The sequence below is a fragment of the Acipenser ruthenus genome, chromosome 2 (assembly GCF_902713425.1).
Source record: "Acipenser ruthenus chromosome 2, fAciRut3.2 maternal haplotype, whole genome shotgun sequence".
NCBI classification, from domain to species: Eukaryota; Metazoa; Chordata; class Actinopteri; order Acipenseriformes; family Acipenseridae; genus Acipenser; species Acipenser ruthenus.
The window spans coordinates 117296649-117314249 of record NC_081190.1 but is presented as its reverse complement, the minus strand read 5'-3'; the positions used below and the strand labels follow the sequence as shown (position 1 = coordinate 117314249).

The 17601-nt window shown below is 40.5% G+C and overlaps 1 protein-coding gene across 2 annotated transcripts in view; it reads left to right on the top strand.

Annotated features, from left to right (window-relative positions):
* The window catches only part of LOC117408827 (H(+)/Cl(-) exchange transporter 3-like), a 72395-nt gene that overhangs the window by 24584 nt on the left and 30210 nt on the right, over window positions 1-17601 (top strand). For both annotated transcript variants that reach the window (XM_034014165.3, XM_034014166.3), the window contains one exon: window positions 16370-16527. In XM_034014165.3, coding sequence (XP_033870056.2) covers window positions 16370-16527 — 158 coding nt within the window. The remainder of the gene's footprint in view (window positions 1-16369; window positions 16528-17601) is intronic.

Here is a 17601-nt window from a genome sequence, read left to right as displayed (position 1 = left end):
TACAATATATTGATGGACGTTACATAAGAAAACGAGATGTCCTTTTTTCGGAATACCATGTTCCTTCCCAAAAATGTGTTTTAATATTAGCCTTTAATAAAGGAAAACGACTGCTTAAATTAATTTTCATGTATCTATTTCAGTGCAATGTAGTTTCTTCATGTAATAAGAAATACGTTTTTTAACATTTACATTTTTGTTTTTTTCATTAAAAAAAAAAAAAGATTTCTGGGGAGAGTAAAAAATACATGAACTCTGATTAATGTACTAAGGGTTACTCTCAAATGAATTCACGATCCAGTTTATGGTAAACTGTGCATGCATGCCTTAGAAACTCGGCTGTCAGCTGATTCCCCAAAACTGGGCTGAATTCGGAAATGCAAAGCGGCCCAGAATTTGGGATGTTATCTAAAAACCAAGGCTGCCCAGAATTTGGGACGTTATCTAAAAACCAAAGCAGCCCAGAATTTGGGACGTTATCTAAAAACCAAAGCGGCCCAGAATTTGGGACATTATCTGAAAAGTAAAGCGGCCCAGAATTTGCGACGTAAATGAAAACAGGGGCAGTCTATATGTAAAACTGTGATTACATTAGAGATAAACTAATGTATCCTGTAACAAAACTGCAATAGCGTATATGTTTTATATTAAAATATATCGCAAAAACGATTATAGATATATGCTACTTGAAAGAAAAAAGTACACCACCACAGAAAGCCAATTCTTACATTCGTGCATAACATGATAATTTATATAAAGTAATTCCTCATAGTTTGTAATATCAGTACAGTGTAATACCACATTATATTTTAATGGTAAGGTTGTGAAAAGCAGAACACTCTCTCTGTATCTGATCACAATGTTAAAAATGCCAGCACGCTTTTCCACTCGTGTGACGACGTATTCATGTGACAGACATGGACCAATCAAAACGCGAGACTGTTATGCGGTTCCATCCCAAAAACCGGGCCTGTGTCATACCTCTCAAATTTAGTTCACCATGAAATTCAGCGCCCCCTGTTTGTTGTGCACAACACATGCCCTGCGCATTTTATCAAAGCGCGTTCCCGTGATTTTGAATCTTCCGCGGATACGCGCACAGCTTGTCATTAATGTTAAGCTTCTGCGAACTCCACACACTTTTAATGATTGAGCAAAAATAAACAAGGTAACATAAAAAAATACCTTTTTAAGTTGACATGTAATACATACGTTTTCTAAATAAACAGAACCTATAAACACTGCGTTGCCCATAATGTGACTCTTATTAAGATAACAATGGAAATCGTATTAAATGGGGAACTGAATTTGATAATACACCTGATTTAATCTGATCAAGTGTTAGAGCATAAGAACATAAGAAAGTTTACAAACGAGAGGAGGCCATTCAGTCCATCTTGCTCGTTTGGTTGCTAGTAGCTTATTGATCCCAGAATCTCATCAAGCAGCTTCTTGAAGGATCCCAGGGTGTCAGCTTCAACAACATTACTGGGGAGTTGGTTCCAGACCCTCGCAATTCTCTGTGTAAAAAAGTGCCTCCTATTTTCTGTTCTGAATTCCCCTTTATCTAATCTCCATTTGTGACCCCTGGTCCTTGTTTCTTTTTTTCAGGTCAAAAAAGTCCCCTGGGTCGACATTGTCAATACCTTTTAGGATTTTGAATGTTTGAATCAGATCGCCGCGTAGTCTTCTTTCTTCAAGATTGAATAGATTCAATTCTTTTAGCCTGTCTGCATACGACATGCCTTTTAAACCCGGGATAATTCTGGTTGCTCTTCTTTGCACTCTTTCTAGATCAGCAATATCCTTTTTGTAACGAGGTGACCAGAACTTACTTTATTGAAGTGGAAATCGTGCTGTCAAGCGGGGTACCCAGTTTAATCCTCTTTGTGTTCGGCTCACAGCTGTCTCTGGCTTGTTCAGACTTCTACATTTAAAATGTGTTTCTACTTGAACAGTAAGAGAGAGGCCCTTGTAGCCATCCTAGCTGAAGGAGGTTTTTCTCCACAGTGTTTGGAGCCCGTATTCATTGTGGGGGTTTTAACATTACGCTGTATAGCATCTATTTTTGCCCTTTTGCATACTCTGGTTCATAAAAGTAACCACAAAACTCTTCCTTGTCAGGAATATTAAAATGTTAACCGTTTTGGTCATGTGTTGTATGCACCTGATTTCAAGACTGTCATGGCTTTTTTTTTTTTTTTTTTTTTATTACTTGTTTATTTAGCAGACACCTTTATCCAAGGCGACTTACAGAGACTAGGGTGTGTGAACTATGCATCAGCTGCAGAGTCACTTACAATTACGTCTCACGCGAAAGACGGAGCACAAGGAGGTGAAGTGACTTGCTCAAGGTCACACAATGAGTCCGTGGCTGAGGTGGGATTTGAACCGGGGACCTCCTGGTTACAAGCCCCTTTTCTTTAACCACTGGACGACACTGATGTTTGTTCTGGTCCTTCACTCCCACTGCAGAGGAAGCATCAAAGCACTACAGTAGGTAGTGTATATCGGAACAATAGAGAGTAAAATAATAATTTACCCTTTGCTTTAACTGCCTAACAAGCTGTGTTCCTTATTCCAGTTGGATTGTAATGAGGTCATACAGTATGTTCCTTTTAAATTCTCTTCTGGGTCTGAGGCTCTTATCTTGGCAGTTCTTGTACTAATGCAAAGTAAGTCATGGTATAATTTGCTGCCAACACTGGCTCCCTTTCCTCATGTTTATGGCTTCAGTTCATATAAATAATTTAATTCAGCTAAAATACATACTGTACACAGATTAACCCATCCCTAGACAAGCATACACTTGCAGGCCCCCAGCACACACCTACCTCTATATACTTTACAGCCTTTATAATTAGCCCTCCACCTTTTTACAACAGGTAGATTTTTCAGTTTGAAGCAGAGGCGCTGGAACTAGGGGCGCTGGTTTTGCATGGCTTCCATCATATACAGGGGTTACAGTTTTGTTAAATGGCTTTCAACACCCCCACTTTAAAAATGGTTCCAGTGCCACTGGTTTGAAGTTATTATGAACAACTGAATGAATCTGATATGCTAAATACATTTCAGAATAAAACCAGAAAAAACTGAAGCCTACATTAAATCCTGTAGCACAGCTCGACAATGACGTTTCATGATTTCCTGAATAAAAAGACAAAAGTTCAAACAAACAAGGAACACCATATGAAGTTGAAAAAGGTAATATATAGAAGGGTGTTCAAACAGTTTTTTTCACTAACGGTAGCTCCACAATAGTCCAGGAACATAAGTAGTAAAAAAACACAACCCTGCCCTTATACTGTTCAGTCAAATCCGTTACAGTTTACTGCACACAAAATCGTCAGTGTTTCCTTGTTTTTTTGTTGATCGGGTGGGTTTTGACTTGCTTCATTAAAGAAGATGCCCTTTTCTCAAGAGCAGAGAAATCGCCAATGTTTTGGCATACAAGTAAGTTCAGGTGACATATGGTAGATGTCTGTACACTTGGTGATTCCACGCCGACACAGCTGCATTTTTTTCAAAGATCACTGGATGCGAACGGTTGATGTTTCTAAACAGTATTTACATGTAATACAATGAAAATGTGTTTTAAAAGAAAAAATAAAGTTGTGTAAGGTTTCTTTAATCAAGGGCTTCGTGTATTGAGCAATGCAGGAGGCTGAACGTACTGTAGAGAATCAGTGGTGTTAAATGTGCCGTTTTATTTTGCCACGCAATTAGTTTTGTCTTGTTAACAATGTTTGTTGCAAGCTGCAGCAGAACTCAAATGGAGAACACAACGGGGCTCGGGCACAGAAATATCGCGTGTGCACGTCCAGCGATCTTTTAAAAACTGTATCTGCAGTTCTGCACAAGCATGGAATAATGTGGGGATACAGAATTCCATGAGGTAATGTTACAGAACTCTGCGTAACACCTGTCGCAACAATTTCATTTTGAGATACATGCCTCGGTTCGAATGTCAGCGAGTGAAGATTTTCCAGTCAAATCTATATGTAAAAACAAAAACAAAACACATAACCGTTTGGGGCCGAGGCACATGCCTAGTCTGCCTATGTGCTGATCAGGCCCTCACTGATATTAAGTTTCTATTTTTCCGTCCTCTTTACAGATCCTCGGTTTTGTAGGTTTATTTGATGTGTCGTAGCAGATTATCGGCTTTGTATAAAAGTTTGTAGCATGCTTGTACGGTTACAGTGCAGCAGGTTCTTACTTTACAAAATGTGTACTGTCCGTACATTTCCATTTGAACTGAATAATTGTATAATACATGAATTGTTACATATAATCCTGTGTCTCTCCCCCACAGTACAGTCTCATTATAAATAATCCTGTGTCTCTCCCCCGCAGTACAGTGTCGTCATAAATAATCCTGTGTCTCTCTCCCTCCTCAGTACAGTGTCATTATAAATAATCCTGTGTCTCTCTCCCTCCTCAGTACAGACTCATTATAAATAATCCTGTGTCTCTCCTGCCTCAGTACAGTCTCATTATAAATAATCCTGTCTCCCTCCTCAGTACAGTCTCATTATAAATAAACCTGTGTCTCTCTCCCTCCTCAGTACAGTCTCATTATAAATAATCCTGTGTCTCTCTCCCTCCTCAGTACAGTCTCATTATAAATAATCCTGTCTCTCCTGCCTCAGTACAGTCTCATTATAAATAATCCTGTCTCCCTCCTCAGTACAGTCTCATTATAAATAATCCTGTGTCTCTCCCTCCTCAGTACAGTCTCATTATAAATAATCCTGTGTCTCTCTCCCTCCTCAGTACAGTCTCATTATAAATAAACCTGTGTCTCTCCTGCCTCAGTACAGTCTCATTATAAATAATCCTGTGTCTCTCCTGCCTCAGTACAGTCTCATACTGTGTGGAGAGTCTCATTATAGATAATCCTGTCATGCATAAGGGTTCTGTCTGGCTGCTCAAACTGCGAAATGAAATCTCCTATTCTAGACTGCTCAGGATCTTTCATCCAATCAGAGCGCATATTTTGCCTTCTGTATTCCTCGACGCATCACAAAGAAACCCTGTTAATCAGCGAGCTGCTTTCAGTTTTTACTGTGCTATATTCTCCTGCTTTAAACAGTCCTACCAGAGGCACCTCTCCAATTCCATTCAACTGCCAAGTCCGCTCAAAACGGCCACAATTAAACCTTTTCCCTCTTTTCACTGGGTAAGTAAAGGTGGGTAATGATTACAAAACAAGTATAGCTGGATTTTTAACTTGTCTATTAATAACAAAACCGTATTTAACTGTGTTATAGGACGGTGAACATCATCTGTATGGGTTGAATCGACACTTGTAGCACTGACATGGACCTCTGCTTTCAGCCTTGTTCATTTCACGTCTGCTCGTGCTGATGTTCCACCATAGCGAAGTCACCGAACGGCAGTCCACACCAGACTAGGAAACGATCCAAAACACTGCAAATAAATATATGGCTTGTTTTTGATAAAAGGTTACCACCCTGACCTGCGGCAACTCTGTTGGACTTGGACTTGAACATCCCTTTATATTCAACAGTGTTGTTGTTGTCCTATATTAGTAGTACTTGCACAGTTGTACTCGTGTAATTATTTAGTAGTCGTAGTAGTCTGATTTGAAGCCCGGTACATCTCCTGCAGACAGCTAGACCGTAGAGGTTGATTACAGTGTACAAGTGACTTGGTCCGCATCAAGTGGTCTAAAATGCGGTCTAGCAAATCCTGCAGCTCTGTACTAAATTAGTCCTGATTGCAGTGTACCAAAAAGCTAATCCTGAAAATTGGTTTAGCGGACCTGAACAAGTGAAACAAGTTAGATCTATAATGAGGACAAATCCATAATAAGCCATTACAAGTGCGGATGGAAATTCACAATTTAAAGTGTAAAGACAAACTCGGACATTTACATGTACATTGTCATTACTAGCATTTGATAAAAACAATTAAAAAAATACAGTGAAGATATTGAACATACACATTATTATTATTATTTATTTCTTAGCAGACGCCCTTATCCAGGGCGACTTACAATTGTTACAAGATATCACATTATACATTATTTCACAGTTATCACATTATTTTTTTACATACAGTTGCCCATTTATACAGTTGGGTTTTTACTGGAGCAATCTAGGTAAAGTACCTTGCTCAAGGGTACAACAGCAGTGTCGCCCACTGGGGATTGAACCCACAACCCTCCGGTCAAGAGTCCAGTGCCCTAACCACTACTCCACACATTACACTGACATTTCAGGTTAAATTGAATACATCAGACATGCATGCTTTTTATTATTTAAATACACTTTATTAAAGTTTGTACAATATTGAATGATATGAAAAAATAAACCAATCTCTTCAGAACACTTAATAAATTAGACAAAAAGGAAAAGGGTGCCTGTGATGGGGTGCCAGCTCGCCCCTATAATTTGTGTTTTGTTATTGTTGTATTTTTATTATGGTTTTTGTGATTCTTGGTTTGTTTTGGATTGGCAGGGAGGGGGTTAAATTCCTCCCTGTAAAAATGCATGTGAGAATGTGGCTGGAGCCTTAAGTGTTTAATTGTTAATTATTAGTTAATTGGGCTCCAGCCACAGACTATAAAAGACAGCTGAAACCCTTTGTTAGGGAGAGGAGTTTTTGGGTGAGGTTGTTTGTTGGTGTGCTGTGCTGTTTAGTTTTGGAGAAAATAAACTGTAGTGAAGGCTAATGCCCAGCCTACATTTCTGTATTTTGTTTGAACCTTTTTGTTGGCCCTTGTGCCTGTTTATTTGATTATTTTTGTTTAATAAAGATTATTATTTTGCCACTTCCACTGTCTCTGAGCCTCAAACCTCTGTCATCCTGCCACAGTGCCACATTGCTGTAATAGTTTATTTAAACTACCGGATACACTCGCTGTCTACCTAAGAAAATGAAGAATTGCTTAATATAGTGTATCAACAATAAATTAAGGTACATTATATCATTACATAGTGCAAGTGTCAATTTTATTAAGGATTTCTGCGACCAAACACTTCAAAGGGTTCAGACTGAGGTTCAAAAGGCTTCACTTTTTTTCTCTTCAGTAGTTTTGAGATGTCATTTCAGAGAATAATGGCACTGTCTTCGTGTTAAAATGTGCTGTACAAACATAGGATGAGCAAGCGTACTAAGTTAGTCTTATACCTCATAGTACTACGTTAGTCTTATACTTCATAGTACTACGTTAGTCTTATACTTCATAGTACTACGTTAGTCTTATACTTCATAGTACTACGTTAGTCTTATACTTCATAGTACTACGTTAGTCTTATACTTCATAGTACTACGTTAGTCTTATACTTCATAGTACTACGTTAGTCTTATACTTCATAGTACTACGTTAGTCTTATACTTCATAGTACTACGTTAGTCTTATACTTCATAGTACTACGTTAGTCTTATACTTCATAGTACTACGTTAGTCTTATACTTCATAGTACTAAGTTAGTCTTATACTTCATAGTACTACGTTAGTCTTATACTTCATAGTACTACGTTAATCTTATACCTCATAGTACTAAGTTAGTCCACCTGAACAGGATTATCTCGCATCCGATTTGGTACTCTGCTGCAGTCAGGATCTTGTTTAAAGTCGAGCCCCAAGGCTGTGGAACGAGCTCCTGAAGGTCATAAGGGAGAGTGACTCTGTAACCACTTTGAAATCGAAGTTGAAAACACATTGTTATTCAATGGCTTTTATTGTATGAACAAATTGTTAGGTTTGATTGTTGTGTGTTGTGGTTTTCTTTGTTTTTTTTTATTGTTCAGCGCTTTGAGATGCACATGAAAGGCGCTATATAAAATAAATTATTGTTATTTATTTATTTGTTTATTTATTTCTAGATAAAGGCTACTTATTTGATCTTTTTGGTAAGAAACTATATCTGCGCAATAACTGTAGATAAAGCATTTTGTATTGGAAGCCACACGGTTATTATTATTAATGGATAATTAAGAGTTATCACCGATATAAAGGATGTTATGTTGTTTTCTTTCCTGAGAAGAATAGTCACCGCAGTTCTTATTATTGAGCTGTACTTGCCGCTGTGTGTTGTTGTTTTCTTTAAAACCTTGATATCCTAAGAAAAGGCTGAATGCAAAGCTTGTTTTAACGTTGTCTTGTTACGCCGGCCAGAGACCCATGCTTACAACTGCATTGTAATGTTTTCTACTTTCTTTAAATTCTCAAATTAATAAATCGAAACCCAGGTAATAAAAAGAGACCCGGGTCGGGTAATTTAAAACCTGTTGGGTACCCGTGCTGACCTCTCTATCTTTATTTATTTATTTATGTATGTATGTGTGTGTATGTATATATATAAATATACACACACACACATACACAGTGCATTGCAAAAGTATTCAGACCCCTGACCAATTCTCTCATATTACTGAATTACAAATGGTACATTGAAATTTCGTTCTGTTTGATATTTTATTTTAAAACACTGAAACTCAGAATTCATTATTGTAAGGTGACATTGGTTTTATGTTGGGAAATATTTTTATGAAAAATAAAAAACTGAAATATCTTGCTTGCATAAGTATTCAACCCCCACACATTAATCTTTTTAGAACCACCTTTCGCTGCAATAACAGCTTTAAGTCTTTTGGGGTAAGTATGTACCAGCTTTGCACACAGTGTCGGAGTGATTTTGGCCCATTCTTCTTGGCAGATTTGCTCCAGGTTGTTCAGGTTGGTTGGACGACGCTTGTGGACCGCAATCTTCAAATAGTGCCACAAATTCTCAATGGGATTGAGATCAGGACTTTGACTGGGCCACTGTAGGACATTCACCTTTTTGTTCTTGAGCCCCTCCAATGTTGCTTTGGCCTTGTGCTTGGGATCATTGTCCTGCTGAAAGGTGAATTTCCTCCCAAGCTTCAGTTTTTTAGCGGACTGAAGCAGATTCTGTTGCAGTATTTCCCTGTATTTTGCTGCATCCATTCTTCCTTCAATTTTAACAAGATGCCCAGTCCCTGCTGATGAGAAGCATCCCCACAGCATGATGCTGCCACCACCATACTTCACTGTAGGGATGGTGTGTCTTGAGGCATGGGTAGTGTTAGGTTTGCGCTACACATAGCGCTTTGAGTTTTGGCCAAAAAGCTCTATCTTGGTCTCATCTGACCACAAAACCTTTTCCCACATCGCAGCTGGGTCACTCTCATGCTTCCTGGCAAACTCCAGACGTGCTTTCAGATGGTACTTTTTGAGTAACGGCTTCTTTCTTGCCACCCTCCCATACAGGCCAGTGTTATGCAGAGCTCTTGATATGGTTGACTGGTGCACCATTACTCCACTCCCAGCCACTGAACTCTGTAGCTCCTTCAAAGTGATTGTTGGCCTCTCTGTGGCTTCTCTCACAAGTCTCCTTGTTTGAGCGCTGAGTTTTGAGGGACAGCCTTTTCTTGGCAGTGCCTGGGTGGTGTGATGCAGCTTCCACTTCCTGATTATTGATCCAACTGTGCTCACTGGGATATCCAAACACTTGGATATTATTTTGTACCCTTTCCCTAATCTATGCATTTGTATTACTTTATCTCTAACTTCAGTAGAATGCTCTTTGGTCTTCATTTTCCTTCAGATTCACAGCCTGACCAATGGTCCTTCAACAGTGGGGTTTTTATCCAGAAAATGTGACAGCAACTTTAATGGTTCACAGGTGGCAGCCAATGGTAAGGTGTGTCCTCGTTAGGGCAATTTCTTTCATTGGTGTAAACTGGGAGCTTCCACAGCACAGGGGTTGAATACTTATGCAAGCAAGATATTTCAGTTTTTTATTTTTCTTAAAAATATTTCCCAACATAAAACCAATGTCACTTTACAATAATTGATTTTGAGTTTCAGTGTTTTTAAAATAAAATATCAAACAGAACGAAATTTCAATGTACCATTTGTAATTCAGTAATATGAGAGAATTGGTCAGGGGTCTGAATACTTTTGCAAGGCACTGTGTGTGTGTGTGTATATAATATATACAGACGTGCTCAAATTTGTTGGTACTCCTCCACAAAAAACGATGAATGCACAATTTTCTCTGAAATAACTTGAAACTGACTAAAGTAATTGGCATCCACTCGACTATCTACTCTCCTCCCTCCCTCTCTGTCTACCCCGACTGTCTTGTTGGGTGACTTCAACATCCATCTCTCCAACCCCAGCCACTCTGCTGGATTCCTCCCTCTCCTTCACTCCTTCGACTTCTGTCTCTCTCCATCCCCTCCTACCCACAAAGCTGGCCGTCAACTGGACCTCACCTTCTCCAGGGCCTGCTGCCCCTCCACCCTCTCTGTCACCCCCCTGGACCTCTCTGATCACTATTTCATCTCTTTTTCTCTGTCTCTTCCCCCCTCTCCCTGCTCCTCCTACCCCCACTGTCACCTCTCGCCGTAACCTCCGATCTCTCTCCCCCTCTGTCCTTGCCTCCACTGCTCTCTCTCACCTCCCTCCTATCGACTTTTCACAAATTTCCGTAGACTCTGCTACCTCCACCCTCTTCTCCTCACTCACCTCCTCCCTCGACTCCCTCTGTCCCCTCACCTCCCGACCTGCTCGCCCCTCCCCTCCCCATCCCTGGCTCTCCTCTGTGCTCCGCTCGGCAAGAATCACACTGCGATCTGCTGAAAAGAAATGGAAGAGAACCAAACTCCCTGCTGCCCTAGACCTTTACCGCACTCTCCTCTCCTCCTTCTCCTCTACTCTCTCCTCTGCTAAATGTGCTTATTTCCAATCTGTAATCCAAGCCTCCACTAACAACCCACGTAAACTATTCTCTACCTTCTCCTCCCTACTAAACCCTCCCCCCTCCTCCTCCCTCCTCTATCTCCCCTGATGACTTTGCCTCCTTCTTCTCTTCTAAAATCTCAGATATCCGCAAACTCTTTAACACCTCTCCCTCCCCCGCACCCCCTCCTGCTCCAACCCCTACACCCACTACATCCCCTACTAACTCGCCCTCCTTCTCCACCTTCTTACCCATCTCAGACTCTGACCTCTCCTTCCTGCTCCAGGGTCACGAACCCACCACGTGTGCTTTGGACCCCCTCCCCACTCACCTCTTTCAAGCTGCTGCTCCTGCTCTACTCCCCTTCATCTCCTCCCTTCTCAACACCTCTCTACTTTCTGGTATCTTTCCCTCTGTCTTCAAAAAAGCCTCTATCACTCCCCTCCTCAAAAAACCTACCCTCGACCCCACCTCCCTCCAGAGCTACCGTCCTGTCTACCTCCTACCCTTCCTCTCCAAAACCCTCGAGCGGACTGTACACCGCCAGCTCTCTGCTTTCCTGTCCAACCAATCTCTGCTTGACCCTCTCCAATCTGGCTTCCGCTCTGCTCACTCCACTGAAACCGCCCTCCTGTCTGTCACCAACTCACTTAAGTGTGCCCGAGCTGCCTCTCTCTCCTCTGTCCTAATTCTCCTCGACCTCTCTGCTGCCTTTGACACTGTTGATCACTCTATTCTACTATCATCTCTTGCTGACCTGGGGATCGCTGGCACTGCTCTGGCCTGGTTCTCCTCCTACCTCTCCAACCGCACTTACCAGGTAACCTGGCGTGGAGCAACCTCCACACCTCACCCTCACTTAACTGGAGTCCCCCAAGGGTCAGTCTTGGGTCCTCTCCTGTTCTCTCTCTACACCCGCTCCCTGGGCCCCCTCATCGCATCCTATGGTTTCTCATACCATTTCTATGCTGATGATGCTCAGATTTTCCTTTCCTTCCCCACCTCTGACTCCACCATCTCCTCCCGTATCTCTACCTGTCTGTCTGCTATTTCCTCCTGGATGCACTTGCAACACCTCAAACTCAACCTCTCTAAATCTGACCTCCTTTTCTTTCCCTCCTCCTCCCCCTCCTCTGATCTCTCTATCTCTGTTCCTCTGGAATCTGCCACACTCTCTCCCTCTTCCTCCGCGAAGAACCTTGGAGTCACCCTGGACCCCTGCCTCTCTTATTCCCAGCACATCTCCACTCTGGCACGCACTTGCCGATTTCTTCCTGAGCAACATCCGAAGAATCCGACCCTTCCTCACCAACTATGCTACCCAGCTCCTGGTCCAGGCCATGGTACTCTCCCGCCTAGACTACTGCAACTCCCTCCTGGCTGGCCTCCCTGCGTCCGCCACTCGTCCGCTCCAGCTCATCCAGAACTCTGCTGCCCGCCTGGTGTTCTCTCTGCCTCGCTTCGCCCATGCTACTCCACTACTCCGCTCGCTCCACTGGCTCCCGATCACCGCTCGCATCCAGTTCAAGACTCTTGTACTAGCCTACAGATGCCTTGACCAGACTGCACCCAGCTACCTCCAGACCTTCATCTCTCCCTACACCCCCACTCGACCTCTCCGCTCCGCCTCCACTAGAAGACTGGCTCTACCTCCGCTATGCTCCCCTGCCTCCAGAGCCCGCTCCACAGTGGTGGAATGACCTTCCTACAGATGTCAGGACTGCCCAGTGCCCAGTCCGGCGCCTCCTTAAGACTCACCTCTTCAAACAGCACCTGTAGAACTCCTCTGTTTGTATCCTGGGACACTATCACCCTTCATTTAAATGTGCTTTATTTTGCTCTTATCTGCCCCCTATCTTACTGCATTTAATCGTGTACTTCAGAATACTGTAATCTGCCAAGTATTTAACCTGTAGTATTTTGTGTTTAATCATATCCTGATGTAACTATCACTATTATCTGCTGTATTATTGAATTGTGGTTTGTCACACTTGAACAAAAGTTATTGTATTTCTTGCTCTTATTGTATTGCTTGTATTGTAACACTTGAAATGTATTTGCTTACGATTGTAAGTCGCCCTGGATAAGGGCGTCTGCTAAGAAATAAATAATAATAATTGTTTATTCCATATTTAATAGAAATCAGACTTTGCTTTTTATTTTTTATTCAACATAATATTGTAAATAATAAAACAAATGAAAATGGCATGGACAAAAATGATGGGACCGCTAACCTAATATTTTGTTGCACAACCTTTAGAGGCAATCACTGCTATCAAATGTTTTCTGTAGCTCTCAATGAGACTTCTGCACTTGTTAACAGGTAGTTTGGCCCACTCTTCCTGAGCAAACTGCTCCAGCTGTCTCACGTTTGATGGGTGCCTTCTCCAGACTGCAAGTTTCAGCTCTTTCCATAGATGTTCGATAGGATTCAGATCAGGATCAATGTTTTGTTCTTATCCATTCTTGGGTGCTTTTAGCTGTGTGTTTTGGGTCATTATCCTGTTGGAGGACCCATGACCTGCGACTGAGACAGAGCTTTCTGACACTGGGCGGTACGTTTCGCTCCAGAATGCCTTGATAGTCTTGAGATTTCATTGTGCCCTGCACAGATTCAAGGCACCCTGTGCCAGGCGCAGCAAAGCAGCCCCAAAACATAACCGAGCCTCCTCCATGTTTCACTGTAGGTATGGTGTTCTTTTCTTTGAAAGCTTCATTTTTTCGTCTGTGAACATAGAGCTGATGTGACTTGCCAAAAAGCTCCAGTTTTGACTCATCTGTCCAAAGGACATTCTCCCAGAAGGATTGTGGCTTGTCAATATGCATTTTAGCAAATTCCAGTCTGGCTTTTTTATGTTTTTCTTTCAAAAGTGGAGTCCTCCTGGGTCTTCTTCCATGGAGCCCACTTTCGCTCAAAAAGCGACGGATGGTGCGATCAGAAACTGACGTACCTTCACCTTGGAGTTCAGCTTGTATCTCTTTGGCAGTTATCCTTGGTTCTTTTTCTACCATTCGCACTATCCTTCTGTTCAATCTGGGGTCGATTTTCCTCTTGCGGCCGCGCCCAGGGAGGTTGGCTACAGTTCCATGGACCTTAAACTTCTTAATAATATTTGCAACTATTGTCACAGGAACATCAAGCTGCTTGGAGATGGTCTTGTAGCCTTTACCTGTACCATGCTTGTCTATTATTTTCTTTCTGATCTCCTCAGACAACTCTCTCCTTTGCTTTCTCTGGTCCATGTTCAGTGTGGTGCACACAATGATACCAAACAGCACATTGACTACTTTTCTCCATTTAAATAGGCTGAATGACTGATTACAAGATTGGAGACATGTGTGATACTAATTAAATAAACTAATTAGTTTGAAATATCACTATAATCCAATTATTTATTATCTTTTCTAAGGGTTACCAACAAATGTGTCCAGGCCATTTTAGAATATCTTTGTAGAATAAGCAATAATTCATCTCTTTTCACAGCTTCTTTGCTTTATTCTATGACATACCAAAGGCATGCAGGTATACATGATAAAATAGCTTTTAATTTCATCACTTTTCAGGAGGAATGAAGCATTATTTCAATGAGCTGTAAGGGTACCAACAAATTTGAGCACGTCTGTACCTTGTGTCTTGTTGCTGTGCTCAGTCTTGCCATGGTGTATTACTTCTGACAGTAAACTGTCTTCAGCAACCTCACCTTGTTAGCCGAGTTTGGCTGTTCCTCACCCAGTTTTATTCCTCCTACACAGCTGTTTCTGTTTCAGTTAATGATTGTGTTTCAACCTACATATTGAATTGATGATCATTAGCACCTGTTTGGTATAATTGTTTAATCATATACCTGACTCTATGCCTACAAAATCCCTGACTTTGTGCAAGTGTACCTAGAAGAATTGATGCTGTTTTGAAGGCAAAGGGTGGTCACACCAAATATGGATTTAATTTAGATTTTTCTTCTGTTCACTCACTTTGCATTTAGTTAATTGATAAATATAATCTATTAACATGTCTATTTTTGAAAGCATTCTTATAGCATTTTTTCACACCTGCCTAAAACTTTTGCACAGTACTGTATGTATATATATATATATATATATATATATATATATATATATATATATATATATAAAGAAAAGCCCTTCAGCTGTTTAAAAAGAAAAGTAAACACAGCGCAGTAAACTTGTTATTTATTGTTCAAGATTTGTAATTATACAAAAAATTCTGTGGATGGTTATTAGAATAGAATATTCATTCCCAGAGGTTCCAAAGTTCCCAGTTTGAAGATAAACTCTCGTTCCTTTTGTTTCTGAGTAACATTTGTTCCATAGCACTGATTGATCACACAGACTGTGATGTCTTCAGCAGTGTTCAACAAACCGGTCTGCTAAACGCTTTTTAGTTTCCCCAATATATCATTTGTTGCATTTCTTGCAGATAATGCAGTAGACTATTCCTTTAGAGGTACATGTAAAATGTTAATGGATGTTGAATGAAGATTTAATGCCTCTAATCTCAAATTGCCTAAATACTTTTCTCAAAGTATTAAATTAGTTTTTGCATGTTATTTTTCATTGTATGCATGTTATGTAATAATCAGTTTTATTATAAAGCTGAATCTCTATTTTAATTTATAACTTTCAATAGAACAATTAGAAATGATAGAAATCACTTTCTTTGTGGTTTTTTTAATTGCCCAAATACTTTTGTCTGTGTCTGTGTGTATTTGTAATCCAGGGCTGGCAATGGAATGTGAAACAAGCAATGTGATTGGTCAAGCAAGGTTCCAGGTGTCCGTATATTGGGTGGATACGGACAGTTGAAGCCTCATCACATTGTTAGAAATCACTGCGCTGCCTCACAGAATTTAAAGTAATGGTAGCCATCTTGTTTACATCTTGTTACAGATGTACAGTAAAGCTATAAAACTGAGTGACCAATTACCAGCAAAAAAATCCAATAGTAAGTAGACATGCTGATTTGGATGAACAATTAAATGAACTGGAAGGTAGCAAAACAGAAAAAAATACACAAAAAATCGCAGTTTTTATATTCACTCATCTTGACTGTCACTTCAAATAATGTATTTTTAGCGGTTTGTAAACGCTGAAGAAAAACACAAAGACGCTTCTGCACATTATCCACCCCTCTCTGACACAGATCTTGAACAAATTACTGAAATCCGAGACGTCATTTATTTTTATTCCTCGTATGTTCTGCTCAAACAGTGTGTCCACTGAGTGACAGAAAAAAAGTGCCGTCTCAACTCCACCCACTAGTGTATCTTTTCAATGGCAATGTGCAAAATATTAAAAAGTACTTTCTTTTCCATGTTTCAATTAATTTATTCCGCTTAACTTAGTTATAAATGGGAATACTTTATTGGCGTAAGGGTATTTTAATAAAATAAAAAATCATTTTTTGCTCTAAACATGATTTATTTCTTCAAATCCGCTGTTTTACCTGGATTGTAAATGCAGTAAGGCCCTTCAGGGCGTCCGTATACATCGACTTCGTCTCAAGCCTCACAACACCCCGAGGCATCCGTATATTCGGCGTATGCGGACACCCTGCTGGTCCTTATTGCATTCATATATAATGTAAACTCGTTTTTTTTGTCTTTCAGGGAATAATTATACAATGACAAATGGGGGAAACATAAGCAGTTCAACACATTTACTGGACCTTCTAGATGAGCCCATTCCAGGAGTCGGTACCTACGATGATTTCCACACAATTGACTGGGTTCGAGAAAAGTGCAAAGACAGGGAAAGGCACAGAAAGGTAAGGAATATTTAAAGGAAAGGGAATATTAAGATTTAAACAAAAGGGAATATTGGTTTGTGAATTACTTGCTGTTCAGTGGTCTGTTGTTTTAAAAGCAGACATTCGCTTAGTCAGAATGATTCCTTTCTGTATTTCTGTAAACAACATTTTTTTTTGTATTATAAGCCCTATTTATATTTGTATTTGTTATCAATATAAAACATATTATTAATATGCGGTCAAGACAATAAACTGGAGACTAGGGCTGTGAGGGTGGCAGTGTGGTCTTCAGGAGCCAGGCATGTTTTATGAATTTTGAGATTCCAATGCTGTACTAATCTGAGAGCGCTCTTGAAGGAAGGCTTCTCGTTCTCATGCAGTAATGAAGAAGCACAATGCTGTGCTAATCTAAGAGCGCTCCTGAAGGAAGGCTTCTCATTCTCATACAGTAATGAAGAAGCACAATGCTGTGCTAATCTGAGAGCACTCCTGAAGGAAGGCTTCTCGTTCTCTTGCAGTAATGAAGAAGCACAATGCTGTGCTAATCTGAGAGCACTCCTGAAGGAAGGCTTCTCGTTCTCATGCAGTAATGAAGAAGCGGTCACTTCGAGCACTACTTTTGGTTCTTGATCAGAGAACCCGGGGGACACTAACGGGGAGATATATTGATGGTTCAAACCCTGAAGTGCATAGTTTGTGTACCGGATTACAGTGTGATGCCTTTAGACAACCTTTAATCAAGAATAATCACACAGACCCATTCAATTTGAAATTTCAATGATTCAGAGCATTATTAGTTCTCCTTCGGTTTATTAACCCTCTGCAGTCCATTTATTAAGTGCGTGTCAGGCGCATCAGGTCCAATTTATTTTCACACGCGCAGTTAATTTTAGACGCGCTGTTTAAAAGTATTTTTTTTACACAGTCAAACGGGTTTAAAAGTCCATGCATATCAACAAAGCACTCACTAGGCATCTCCAGCCCCGCCCCACCCTTTCGTTTGCTATAGCTTTCACATATGCTAAGAAATAAATAGTAATAATAGTCGTACATACCGATCAATCATCTCCTGATCACTCGTTTTATCACCAA